The sequence below is a fragment of the Oncorhynchus mykiss genome, chromosome 24, assembly GCF_057628025.1.
Source record: "Oncorhynchus mykiss isolate SJ-2025 chromosome 24, ASM5762802v1, whole genome shotgun sequence".
NCBI classification, from domain to species: Eukaryota; Metazoa; Chordata; class Actinopteri; order Salmoniformes; family Salmonidae; genus Oncorhynchus; species Oncorhynchus mykiss.
The window spans coordinates 31,088,450-31,102,609 of record NC_143045.1 but is presented as its reverse complement, the minus strand read 5'-3'; the positions used below and the strand labels follow the sequence as shown (position 1 = coordinate 31,102,609).

General features: G+C 41.4%; 1 protein-coding gene across 1 annotated transcript in view; it reads left to right on the top strand.

The window, feature by feature from the left end:
* The first annotated feature begins 6,501 nt into the window (after positions 1-6,501).
* The window catches only part of LOC110503155 (uncharacterized), an 82,484-nt gene continuing 74,825 nt past the window's right edge, over positions 6,502-14,160 (top strand). Inside the window, exons 1-5 of the mRNA XM_090219087.1 lie at positions 6,502-6,719; positions 11,752-11,802; positions 11,925-12,127; positions 12,403-12,625; positions 12,951-13,126. Coding sequence (XP_090075213.1) covers positions 11,760-11,802; positions 11,925-12,127; positions 12,403-12,625; positions 12,951-13,126 — 645 coding nt within the window. The 5' untranslated portion in view covers positions 6,502-6,719; positions 11,752-11,759. The remainder of the gene's footprint in view (positions 6,720-11,751; positions 11,803-11,924; positions 12,128-12,402; positions 12,626-12,950; positions 13,127-14,160) is intronic.

The following is a 14,160-nucleotide window of genomic DNA, read 5'->3' as shown; positions in this document are numbered from 1 at the left end:
ACTTTTTTAATAGCATCATATTTAATATTTGGGCTTGGGGAGGGTATCAAGTCAGGTTGAGTCATAAGGCTCAAGTCCAAGTTAAGTCACGAGTTATTGGTGTTAAAGTCAAAGTCGAGTTGCAAGTCATCATATTTGTGACTCGAGTCCATACCTCTGGTAATTGTCCACATTTTCTAAGTCAAAACCGTCCAGAGTACTGATGCTGGATGGGCGGGCAGGTGCGGGCAGCAATCGGTTGAAGAGCGTGCATTTAGTTTTACTTGCATTCAAGAGCAGCTGGAGGCCACGGAAGGAGAGTTGTATGGCATTGAAGCTCGTCTGGAGGTTAGTTAACACAGTGTCAAAAGAAGGGCCAGAAGTATACAGAATGGTGTCGTCTGCGTAGAGGTGGATCAGAGAATCCCCAGCAGCAAGAGCGACATCATTGATGTAAACAGAGAAAAGAGTCGGTCCGAGAATTGAACCCTGTGTCACCCCCATAGAGACTGTCAGAGGTCCGGACAACAGGCCCTCCAATTTGACACACTGAACTCTGTCTGAGAAGTAGTTGGTGAACCAGGCGAGTCAGTCATTTGAGAAACCAAGGCTTTTGAGTCTGCTGATAAGAATATGGTGATTGACAGAGTCGAAAGCCTTGGCCAGGTTGATGAATATGGCTGCACAATATTGTCTTTTATCGATGGCAGTTATGATAGCGTTTAGAACCTTGAGCGTGGCTGAGGTGCACCCATGACCAGCTCGGAAACCAGATTGCATAGATGTAGAACCCTAATTAAAGTGAACTAATAATGTATATAATCATCGCCATAGTCATAAAGTTATCAAAGTTGTATATACAGTATATGTACTTCAGTAATCTTATAACTTGTGCGGTGCTTCCTTATTTAAATTGTGTTAGATAAACAATTTTAGAGCCATGTGCTGGATTGCAACCATGGATTTCAGGAATAGATATATGAACCTACAATGTTTTATATGAATACCATTAAATACCATTAAATGTCATAAACTGTTGTTACTTATAATTTCTATAGTTACTATAATGTCTTAGTGTATATCAGATGAGGAATGCCCTCATCTTCAACTTGATTATATAAGTTTTCCAAATAAATATACTTCGAACATATTGCTGTACGTAGGTACGAGTCAACACAGTTATTTTTTCACCTTAGTTCATGACCTGTCTTGGTTCCTGTTCCTTCTACATCCTGCTTGATGAGTCAGACGCTATTGTCGTAAGTGTCAGACATGCTGTGTGCTTGGTGTCTGTAGAGGAAATCTACATGTGAGTTCTGCTGAGCCTTCAACCACAGTCTGTAACCAGAGAAAAGTTGTTGAGGATATCACACCATTATTCAGTCTACATAAACATGTCATGGATGGGATGTGCACCGCTGTCGCAGCTTGCATGGGATTCTGGTTGAAACGGAGTCTTTCTTAAGGGGTAAATGGAAGGCTGAAGGCATCCCCCTGTCCCCCTCCATTAATGCACGGTGCATTGACTCTCCACAATAAGGCTGCATATACTACCAGCCATAGTGTTCAACTGAAGGCCTCCTCCCTCTTCACTCAATCCCCAACTCCCTCTCTTTTCTCCTAGGAAGAAAAATGGTGGAGTGGCCTCTACGATGAAAAACAACCTCTCCACACCCTCTCCCACCTAGCAGATCCTTTCTTATGAGGGTTGGGGGTCAGTTGCTAACCAACGATAGACTCAGCATTGCACTTTAGCTCAGCATTGCACTTCAGGGTCTGACCCCCAGAGGAAGCAGAACTAGACTCTATAACTTAAACCCGTATGTTTCCACAGGAGAAGGGAATTGGGACTGAGACTGAGAAGTGTGTGAGCTTGAGAGGGGGATGTCAGAGAAAAAAGGGGAAATGATTTACTATTGTTTATTTGCATGCATCAATATAAATATGAAAATGAGAGACATGGGTGTAGATGAGGTTAGAGAATTGGAGAGTTTAGGTGAATGACTCAACAGTCGATTAATAATGATTCAGAAAAATGGAACCGGAGGAGATGGCTGCCGTTTTACGGTCTCCTAACCAGTTGTGCTATTGTGTATTTTTTTGCATTATTTGTAACTTATTTTGTACATAATGTTTCTCCCACTGTCTCTTATGAGTCGGACGTTAAGGATTTACTTCAGACACCCATCAAGGCCAAAATCCCTGTAATTCACATGAGAAAGAGACAGAGATATCAGGGATGCAAGTTGGGGTGCCTTATAAGGATCCAACGGCGAGTGGTTAATCTGCCTCTACCATCAGCCCTTCTAGTCAACGTAAAATTATTGGATAACAAAATATAATAGCTACAATCACGAACATCCTACCAACGGAACATAACAAAATGCAATATCTTATGATTTACCGAGTCGTGGCTGAACGACGACATGAATTACATACAGCTGGCATGGTTTATGCTGCATCGGCAAGATAGAACAGCCGCCTCTGGTATGACAAGGGGTGGCGATCTGTTTATATTTGTAAATAACAGCTGGTGCACCAAATCTAATATAAAGGGAGTCTTGAGGTTTTGCTCGCCTGAGGTAGATTATCTCATGATAAGCTGTAGGCCACACTATTTACCAAGAGAATTTTCATCTATATTTTTCGTAACTATCTATTTACCCCCACAAATCGATGCTGGCACTAAGACCGCCCTCAAGGAGCTGTATAAGGCCATAAGCAAACAGGAAAATGCTCATCCAGAGGCGGAGATTCCTAGTGGCCGGGTGTCACACCCTGATCTGTTTTACTTGTCTTTGTGCTTGTCTCCACTTCCAGGTGTCGCCCATCTTCCCATTATCCCCGGTGTATTTATACCTGTGTTCTTTGTTTGTCTGTTGTCAGTTCGTCTTGTCTTGTCAGGTCTTACCAGAGTTCTTGACTCTGACCTGATTACGAACCTCTGCCTGCCCTCGACCTGCCCTTTGCCTGCCCCGTGTTTCTAATAAATCTTCTGAGAACTGTACTATCTACCTCCCATGTCCACATCTGGGTCATATCCTGAGTCGTAATACTGATGACTTTAATGCAGGGAAACTTAAACTTAAATGCCTAATTTCTAACAGCATGTTAAATGTGCAACCAGAGGAAAAAAACTCTACAGCACCTTTACTCAACACACACAGAGGCGTACAAAGCTCTCCCTCACCATCCATTTGGCAAATCTGACCATAATTATATCCTCCTGATTCCGGCTTACAAGCTAAATTAAAGCAGGAAGTACCCGTGTCTCAGTCCATTAAAAGGTGGTCAGATGAAGCAGATGCTAAACTACAGGACTGTTTTGCTAGCACAGACTGGAATATGTTCCGGGATTCTTCCGATGGCATTGAGGAGTACACCACATCAGTCACTGGCTTCATCAATAAGTGCATCGATGACGTCGTCACACAGTGACTGTAAGCACATACCCAAACCAGAAGCCATGGATTACAGGCAACATCTGCATTTAGCTAAAGGGTAGAGCTGCCGCTTTCAAGGAGCGGGATTCTAACCCAGAAGCTTATAAGAAATACTGCTATGCATTCCAACGAACCATCAAATAGGCAAAGTGTCAATACAGGACTAAGATCGAATCGTACTACACCGGCTCCGATGCTTGTCAGATGTGGAAGGGCTTGCAAACTATTACAGACGACAAAGGGAAGCACAGCCGAGAGCTGCCCAGTGACACGAGCCTACCAGATGACTTAAATAACTTTTATTTATATTTATTATGAATACCCATTAGCTGCTGACAAGGCAGCAGCTACTCTTCCTGGGGTCCAGCAAAATTAAGACAATTTATACAATTTTAAAAACACTACAATACAATCACAGACTTTGTGCCCTCAGGCCTCTAATCCACCACTACTCCATATATACAGTACAAAATCCATGCGTACATGTGTGCATAGTGCGTATGCTATCGTGTGTGTGTGTGTGTGTGTATGCATGTGTCTGTGCCTATGTTTGTCATGCTTCACAGTCTCCGCTGTTCAATTCAGTGTTTTTTATCTGTTTTTTTAAATCAAATTTTACTGCTTGCATGAGTTACTTGATGTGGAATAGAGTTCCATGACCTGCCTTGTTGACAGTGCTGTCAAGAAGGATGAGCAGCAGCTTATCATGGACAGACCTCTCTCCATCTTCGCTGCTGTTGTATCAATATGTTTTGACCATGACAGTTTACAATCCAGGGTAACTCCGAGCAGTTTAGTAACCTCAACTTGCTCAATTTCCATATTATTTATTACAAGATTCAGTTGAGGTTTAGGGTTTAGTGAATAATTTGTCCCAAATACGATGCTTTTAGTTTTAGAAATATTTAGCACTAACTTATTCCTTGCCACCCACTCTGAAACTAACTGCAACTCTTTGTTAAGTGTTGCAGTAATTTCAGTCGCTGTAGTAGCTGACATGTATAGTGTTGAGTCGTCCGCATAGATAGACACTCTGGCTTTCCTCAAAGCCAGTGGCATTTCATTAGTAAAGATTGAAAAAAGTAATGGGCCTAGACAGCTGCCTTGGGAAATTTTTGATTCTACCTGGATTATGTTGGAGAGGCTTCCAATAATGAACACCCTCTGTGTTTTATTAGAAAGGTAACTCTTTATCAACAATATAGCAGGGGGTGCTCGCTTCGAGGCAAGTAACACTGAAACACGCATGAGAGCATCAGCTGTTCCGGACGACTGTGTGATCACGCTATCCGCAACCGATGTGAGTAAGATCTTTAAACAGGTATGGTGGAAAAATTACAAGATTATGTTATAATACTGTCATTGCATCAAATGGTTATTTTATGCAACAGAATAGAGGGTTCTTATAACTCTATTGTGTCTGTGTGACCTGAAATATTAAAGTTTACTTGTTTTGAAGAAATGTAAAAGTCTCTCCTTTTGGTTACAATAATTCCACAACACAGGTCAACATTCACAAGGCCGAAGGGCCAGAAGGATTACCAGGACGTGTACTCCGAGCATGCGTTGACCAACTGGCAAGTGTCTTCACTGACATTTTCAACCTCTCCCTGTCTGAGTCTGTAATACCAACACGTTTCATGCAGACCACCATAGTCCCTGTGCCCAAGAATACTAAGGTAACCTGCCTAAATGACTACTGACCCGTAGCACTCACATCTGTAGCCATGAAATGCCTTGAAAGGCTGGTCATGACTCACGTCAACACCATTATCCCAGAAAACTCTAGACCCAGTCCAATTTGTGTACCGCCCCAACAGATCCACAGATGATGCCATTTCTATTGCACTCCACACTGCCCTTTCACACCTGGAGAAAAGGAACGCCTATGTGAGAATGCTGTTCATTGACCACTGCTCAGCGTTCAACACCATAGTACCCACAAAGCTCATCACTAAGCTTAGGACCCTGGGACTAAACACCTCCCTCTGCATCTGGATCCTGGACTTCCTGACTGGGCACCCCCAGGTGGTAAGGGTGTGTAACAACACATCCGCTGATCCTTAACACAGGGGCCCCTCAGGGGTGCGTGCTCAGTCCCCTCCTGTATTCCCTGTTCAATCATGACTGCACAATCAGGCACGACTTCAGCACCATCATTAAGTTTACAGATGGCACAACAGTGGTAGGCCTGATCACCGACAACAACGAGACAGCCTATGGGGAGGAGGTCATAGACCTGACCGTGTGGTTCCAGGGACAACAACCTCTCCCTCAACATGATCAAGACAAAATAGATGATTGTGGATTACAGGAAAGGAGTACATAGCACGCCCCAATTCTCATCGACGGGGCAATAGTTCCTTGGCATCCACATCACCAACAAACTAACATGGTCCATACACCCCAAGACAGTCGTAAAGAGGGAACGACAAAGCCTCTTCCCCCTCAGGAGACTGAAATGATTTGGCATGGGTCCTCAGATCTTCAAAAGGTTCTACAGCTGCACCATCGAGAGCATCCTGACTGGTTGCATCACTGCCTGGTATGGCAACTGCTCTGCCACCGACCGCAAGGCACTACAGAGGGTAGTGCCTACGGCCCAGTACATCACTCGGGCCAATCATCCTGCCATCCAGAACCTCTATACCAGGCGATGTCAAAGGAAGGCCTTGAAAATGATCAAAGACTCCAGTCCGCCAAGTCATGGACTGTTCTCTCTGCTACCGCGCGGCAAGCGGTACTGGAGCACCAAGTCTAGGTCCAAAAGACTTCTTATCAGCTTCTACCCCCAATCCATAAGACTCTTGAACAGCTAATCAAATGGCTACCCAGACTTTTTGCACTGTCCCCCCCTATTTTTACGCTGCTGCTACTCTCTTTTTATTATCTATTCATAGTCATTTTAACTCTAGCCTCGCTACTTTTATTTTACCTGCTTTTTAATTTGTTATTTTTATTTTTCACAAAAACATTTTTTGAGGTGACTCACGGATGAAGTAAGGTGAGGAGAGAGAGAGAGAGAGAGAGAGAGAGAGAGAGAGAGAGAGAGAGAGAGAGAGAGAGAGAGAGAGAGAGAGAGAGAGAGCGAGAGAGCGAGAGAGAGAGAGAATATTGTGAAACTCATAAGCATGCACAGTCCACCCTAGCTGCACCATATCCAGTGTGCCTTTACAACCCAGGAAGAAGTAGTGTACTCTGATGCATATTCATTCTAAACTAAAGTAAAAACTTGGTATTGTTTTTTTATCACCTGGACCAGTAAAGCAGTTTTTGAAAACCATCACAGATTTTAAGGTACGTTACACACATGTCTTGTTTGGGATGATTACTTTGTTAACGCATTCAGGTTTTTTACATTTTGAATGACATTTACTGTGTTTATTATTGTTGGCCCAAAATTGTTAGAAATAGACTTTGAACCATCCAATTCGATAGGATCCACATATCACAACATCCTATTTTATGGCGGTTTGCTTTAGCTTGCTAGAATAGATGCACAACAAGCAACAAGTGACAACTTCTCAGGGTCTGTTCAACACTGCTCAACATTACAGAACGTTCAGAATGTATCATGTTTATTACTATGCTTATTATTATAGACTTCTGTTCAACACTGCTCAATGTTACAGAATGTTCAGAAGGTATCATGTTTATTACTATGCTTATTATTATAGACTTCTGTTCTACACTGTTCAACATTACAGAACGTTCAGAATGTATCATGTTTATTTAATATGCTTATTATTATAGACTTCTGTTCAACACTGTTCAACGTTACAGAATGTTCAGAATGTATCATGTTTATTTAATATGCTTATTATTATAGACTTCTGTTCAACACTGTTCAACGTTACAGAATGTTCAGAATGTATCATGTTTATTACTATGCTTATTATTATAGACTTCTGTTCAACACTGTTCAACGTTACAGAATGTTACAGAATGTATCATGTTTATTTAATATGCTTATTATTATAGACTTCTGTTCAACACTGCTCAATGTTACAGAATGTTCAGAATGTATCATGTTTATTTAATATGCTTATTATTATAGACTTCTGTTCAACACTGTTCAACGTTACAGAACGTTCAGAATGTATCATGTTTATTGAACAGACATTCATCACAGGCTCTACCATTCTTTCTGGTAAAGCTTAAATTTAAGGGGTCCTTATTATAGTGTAATTTAATGTGTAGTCACACTAACAATTATTATAGTTAACTGTAACAACTAATAGTTAGTGTAATAACAACATGTAACTGGAAGTAATTGCGGTCTGTAATTACAGAGGTGTAACAATGAATGCTTGTTACCACGCTTGTTACAAATGGGCAGGTTTCCACTAAATTCACCAACTTAGTGTTTCACTTCTTCTCAGCTGCATACAGTAACAACTGTCACAAAGGTTGTGATCTCTCATGGATGTGTGTCTGAGAAATTATAGCCTATGGTCAATAGGCTCTAATTATTTAGCTTTGATGTTAACTGTTCAAACTATATCTCCACTCAGTGTTGTTGCTAACACTTGTCCCCAAAATAAAGTGTTCCATCTGGGTTAACTTGGTTGAGCTGGTAAAAACAGATCAGTAAGTCAACCTCACTGACTGGGATCTAATATGGGTGGCATCCCAGATGTGGAAAAATACATTATTTCAAAGCATAGTACATGAGCAACTACAAAACTGAGCTAATGAGGAGCGATTTCGCCTGGCATTCAAAATGTGCACACTCATCAGGACACTGTTGTTCAGAGGAGCTAGCCAACAACACAGCTAGCTTACACAATCCCTTCAAACTGAAGCTGGAAAGACTGCAAACTAGCTGACATTTTTTTGTACATATCCATAAAAATTTTGCCAGCTGATTCATGATTTCAACTGGCTGAGAAATGCTGCCTCCCTGTATGTCTGTCTCATCTCAACACAGTTATTACTATGGGACAGCTGGAGACCGAATTTGAATATTGAAATAATGTCAGAGAGACAGACAGCAAGGTGTATACAAATCTCCACTGTTGCAAACTAAATGTTAGTATAAAATAAATGTGAGATAATGTCTTGATGCTTTTTATAGTGGAGATCAAGTTTATAAATTGCTTGGCTGGGCTGATGAGACAGTGGATTGCGCAGTCAGATGGAGCAGAGTAAATATGCATGTTAATGTCATAGATTTAGCCGGTGGTTACTTGTGGAATGTACACCTGCTGGAATGTGGTTTTAACCAATCAGCATTCAGGATTAGACCCACCTGTTGTATAATTATAATGAATGTGTACTTATACAGTAAATTACCCATCCTGACAACCTGGCCCTCATTTTAAAGGTGCAATATGCAGAAATCGCTCCTCCATTTCCTGGTTGCTGAAATGTCAGTTTATGTGACAAAACAGGCAATGTATAAAGTAGAGAATAATCGTACCATCTAAACTGCTGTGAGATATCTCTGCAAATAACCAAAAATATTGTATTATCTGTTTGAATCTTGTGTACAAAACCGAAAGTAAAAGACTAAAAAATAAAACTTAAGAACGGTAAGTAAAGAAATAGGGAACATAGGACATATCTTCTGCTTCTGAGACTAGAATGACAGATTAATAACTCACATGAACTCAAACGTGAATTTGGTAGGGTCGCCCAAAAAGTTACATATTGTAGCTTTAAAGCTTCTGGAAGTTTCACTATATTTCACAATAAGGTACAGAAATTAAGTAAGACTTACAAAAGCTTTAAAATGAGGGGCCAGGTTGTCAGGATGGGTAATGTACTGTATAAGTACACATTCATTACAAGTAAGTAACCCTCAAGATACACATGCTTTTAACTAGCTATGCAGATATTAAATGTACTCTGTGCTGTTTATCCTCTCACTTGGATTGCGTATCCAGAACCTTTAAAATGAGAGCCGGGTTGTCAGGATGGGTTGTGTACTGTATACGTATACGTATACATTAATTATAACTAAGAACCCCTCAAGAAACACTTTATTTTAACTAGCTAAATCCTGTGTAACAACTAGTAATTACATTGTACTTAGGAAAACATGTAATGTACTATGCTTTGAAATAGTGTGTATTTTCCTCATCTGGGATGAGCAAATTAACCCAGATGGTACACTTTATTTTGGTTGCAAGTGCTAACAATAACGTTGAGTGGAAATATATTTTAAACAGTGCACATTCATGGGTAAGTAATTAGAGCCTATTGAGCATAATCGTGCAGATAGCCAGTGCAATCACGAGGGGTCTCAGACTTCGTGACTGTTGTTACTAAATCGGATGCAGCTGAGAAGAGACAAAAGACTAAGTTGATGAATTTAGTGGAAACCTGCCCATTTGTAACAAGCCGTTGTAATTACAGACGGCAATGACTACCAGTTACATCTTGTTATTACAGTGTAACTATTGGTTGCTACAGTTAACTGCAATAATTGTTACAGTGTAATTACACATGTAATTAGACTTTAATATGGACCCCTTAAAATGAAGTGTTACCTTATTTAAAAAAAATCTGCTGTGGTTATTGAATATTCTACCACAGGCCAGGATGTGTCGCAGCTGGCCCCGACCTGGAGACCCATGAGGTGGCACACAATTGGCCCAGCGTCATCCGGGTTCGGGAAGGGTTTGATCGGGAGGTTCTTGTCCCATCATGCTCTAGCAGCTCCTTGTGGCGGGCCGGGCGCACGCTGACTCATGTCGCCAGTTGTACGGTTTTTCCTCCAACATATTGGTGCTGCTGGCATCCGGGTTAAGCGGCCGGTGTTAAGGAGCGCAGTTTGGCGGGTCATGTTTCGGAGGACGCATGACTCAACCTTCGCCTCTCCCGAGCCCGTTGGGGAGTTGCAGAGATGAGACAAGATCACATTTGGATTGTAATTGGATAACATGAAATTGGGGAGAAAAAGGGGGTGAAAAAAAATAAACATTTGAATATTCTACAGCTGGTATGATGGGCTAAAGTAACCTAAATCCATGTGTGTGTGTTTGTCCTGAGAAGCTTTTTGCTAAATGTTATTCGAACCCAGGTTGTCAGACAAGTGTGAAATCTTTACTTGCCTCTATAAATCAATTTGTGTCATCCTAAAACTCTGAAATTATGAAATAGCCTACCTGACTAACACCCTCCAGGTGACAGGTAGAGCTACCTCCTGACTTGCAAAATCACCCACTATTGACTATTGCATTCCATCCAATTTCACTAGTCTCATAGAATTAAGAATTAGAATGATTGAATAGGATCTCTATGACTAGTTCAACCAGATGTTACACAGGATGGACACTGGACAGAGATTGACATTATTGCGTCAAGCTGCTGTGGTCAATTCATTGTTTATTGTTCACAAGAACTCCAAGCTCGGTAAATTCCCTTTTTTCTCAAAGGCACTTTCGTTTCTCTATTTTCTTTCTCTCTGTATTGTTGTGAAGGGCCCATATGTAAGCATTTCACTGATAGTCTACACCTGTTGTTTCAACGTGGTCTCAGAACATTTTGTATTATTCTGTAAGTAAATCTGAGACATTCCATTTAGTGTGATATGTTACTTTTCTTATGGTATTTTAATTTGTGGATGTCCATCATCCATTTCTTAGAATATGTTACGATTTACAATTTATATGTTATGTTACAAATTACAATTCATACAATATGTTACGAATTAGTAATTAGCGCAATATGTTACGAATTTAAAAAATGTATGATATGTTACTAATTTTAATTTGTTGTGGCTATTGTCAGCTGGGTGGCTAGGTGGCTAACACTAGCTAGGCTAGGGGTTAGGGGTTAAGGCTAGGGTTAGGAGTTAGGTTAAATGGTTACGGTTAGGGTTATGTGGAAGGGTTAGATAACACGCTAAGCAATCGCAAAGTAGCTAAAAAGTAGTAAGTAGTTGAAAAGCTGCTTATTAGCTAAAATCCTAAAGTTGTCTGTGATGAGATTTGAACATGCAACCTTTGGATTGCTTGATGTTCATGTTACACGCCTTCGAATCCACTCCGACCAACAACCCTACTATAATTTTTACCTTAAGTAACCTATCTTATGCAACCATACCAAACATAACTTATCATACTAATTTGAGTGTCCCGGATTTACATGTAGTATATTACGTATAGTCTATGAGACCACTCTGGTTGTTTATTTAGCATGTGACGAATACATTTGATTTGATTTGTATGAGGAAATGAGTATGTATGTTCCCTCTCCTAAGAAGACCAATGTTGTATTATTGCCAGGTTTTATCAATATTGATACAGTACAAATCAATATTCCAACAGTGCCTGTTTCCCAGTAAGAGGACAATAATATGACACCTGACTTCCCCATTCAGGTGCCAAAATGGTGAACTGCTGTGGATTGGTAACTGTCAAGAATGAACCAGGTACTGTTTGAAAGCAGAAATGATTGTTTACTTCCATGTCTGTGTGGATTTTCATTCTCCCAGGCATGAGCTCTCATCAGTATCTTGTTTATCCTCTCTCCATCCATCGCTCCCTCTCTCAGTGCCTCTGAAGAGTATTGCTGTGGAGGTGAGTGTCCAGGGGCATGTAGCCACTGTGAGCTCCACTCTGCAGTATGAGAACCAGGAGGAGAGCCCTCTGGAGGCCATCTTTGTTTTCCCTCTACCAGGAGAGGCTGCTGTCTGCAGGTTCAGCGCCAAGATAGGACAGACTGAGGTGGTGGCTGAGGTTCAGGAGAAACAGAAGGTGAGGGGAGATGACAAGTCAACAATGAGACAAAAGCAACAATGCAGATCCACAAAAGTATAATTTGTTGCAGGATTCATAGTTACATAGTTACTACACAGGTTTAAGAACAACTTGGTGTAAAGTCTTACTGTGGGCAACTATACCCAATTTGTTAACCAAGCAGTCTATGACTTGCGGAGCTTCAAGAATCAGTATTATCCTTTTGACCACTCTCATATCACTATTGTCTCAGGCTGATGATGCGTCCTTGTGTTCCTCTGTCCCCCTCTCAGGCGCGGGAGCAGTATGATGATTTGTTGAGCTCGGGCCAGCAGGCCTTCCTATTGGAGGAGAGTGATGAGAGCCCGGATGTGTTCAAGCTGAGTGTAGGTAGTCTGCCTCCAGGGGAGAAGGCCTCTGTCAGCCTGGACTATGTGACAGAGCTCGCTGTACAGGCTGACGATGGCCTGAGGCTCTGCCTTCCAGCTGTGCTCAACCCCCGCTATCAACCCCAGGGTAAGAACATGGACCCCTGTATGGAGAGACATAAACCACTAGTACATCATAGTGCAGTGTAAAACCTTGTGGGCAGCAGTGTGACTAGGAACCAGCCGCTGGTCCCATAGGGTGGTGGTCTTCAGTCCTGCTCTTGAAGACCCACAGGGAGTGGTGCAGGCTTTAGTTCCAGTCCAGCTTAAACACATCTGATTGACGTGTTGTTGAGTTGAAAGGTGGAAGTGCTGGGCTAGAACAAAAACATGCTAATTTGTGGGTCGCTCTCTCCTCTCTATCCTTCTTTCTTCTCTGTCTCTCTCCCTCCCTGACCCCATCTCTCTCTAAGGGTCAGACAGTGGTAGTGGTGGCAGTGCCCTGGTGTCCTCGGTGCCTGCTGGTTCTGTGCCCTACAGTCTGTCCCTCAGTGCCCGTGTGTCGTCCCCTCATCCCATCTGTAGAGTAGAGTCCAACTGTCCCCTGGACCCACTCAACTACCTCAACACAGAGAAAACCCAAGCCACGGTACCTTGTGTGTGTGTGTGTTCATATGCATGTTTAAGTGTCTTTATTTTATATACAGTCAAATCAAATCGTATTGGTCACTTACACATGGTTAACAGATGTTAATGCTAGTATAGCGAAATGCTTATGCTTCCAGTTCCGGCAGTGAAGTAATTATTTAACAAGTAATCTAACAATTCCCCAACAACTACCTAATACACACAAATCTAAAGGGGTGAATGAGAATATACACAGTTGAAGTTGGAAGTTTACATACACCTTAGCCAAATACTTTTAAACTCAGTTTTTCACAATTCCTGACATTTAATCCTAGTAAAAATTCCCTGTCTTAGGTCAGTTAAGATCACCACTTTATTTTAAGAATGTGAAATTTCAGAATAATAGTAGAGTGATTTTGTCACGATCATCGTAGTGAGGAGACCAAAGCGCAGCGTGATGTGAATACATATTTTTAATGAAAGATGAAAAAACACAAAGTACACTAAACAAACAAACAGACAGAATAACAAGAGACAGTGACCGCTATCAAAACTGAGTGCAAACATGCAACATCACATAGACAATAACCCACAAAATACCCAAAGAAGATGGCTGCCTAAATATGGTTCCAAATCAGAGACAACGATAAACAGATGCCTCTAATTGAGAACCAATCTAGGCAACCATAGACATACATAAATACCTAGATGGTGAACAACCCCAGAAACCTATAAAACCCATAGACAGTACAAAAACACATATATCACCCATGTCACACCCCGACCTAACCAAAATATATAAAGAAAACAAAGAATACTCAGGTCAGGGTGTGACAGATTTATTTCAGCTTTTATTTCTTTCATCCCATCAGAAGTCAGAAGTTTACATACACTCAATTATTATTTGGTAGCATTGCCTTTAAATTGTTTCACTTGGGTCAAACATTTCGGGTAGCCTTCCACCAGCTTCCCACAATAAGTTGGGTGTATTTTGGCCCATTCCTCCTGACAGAGCTGGTGTAACTGAGTCAGGTTTGTTGGCCTTCTTGCTCGCAC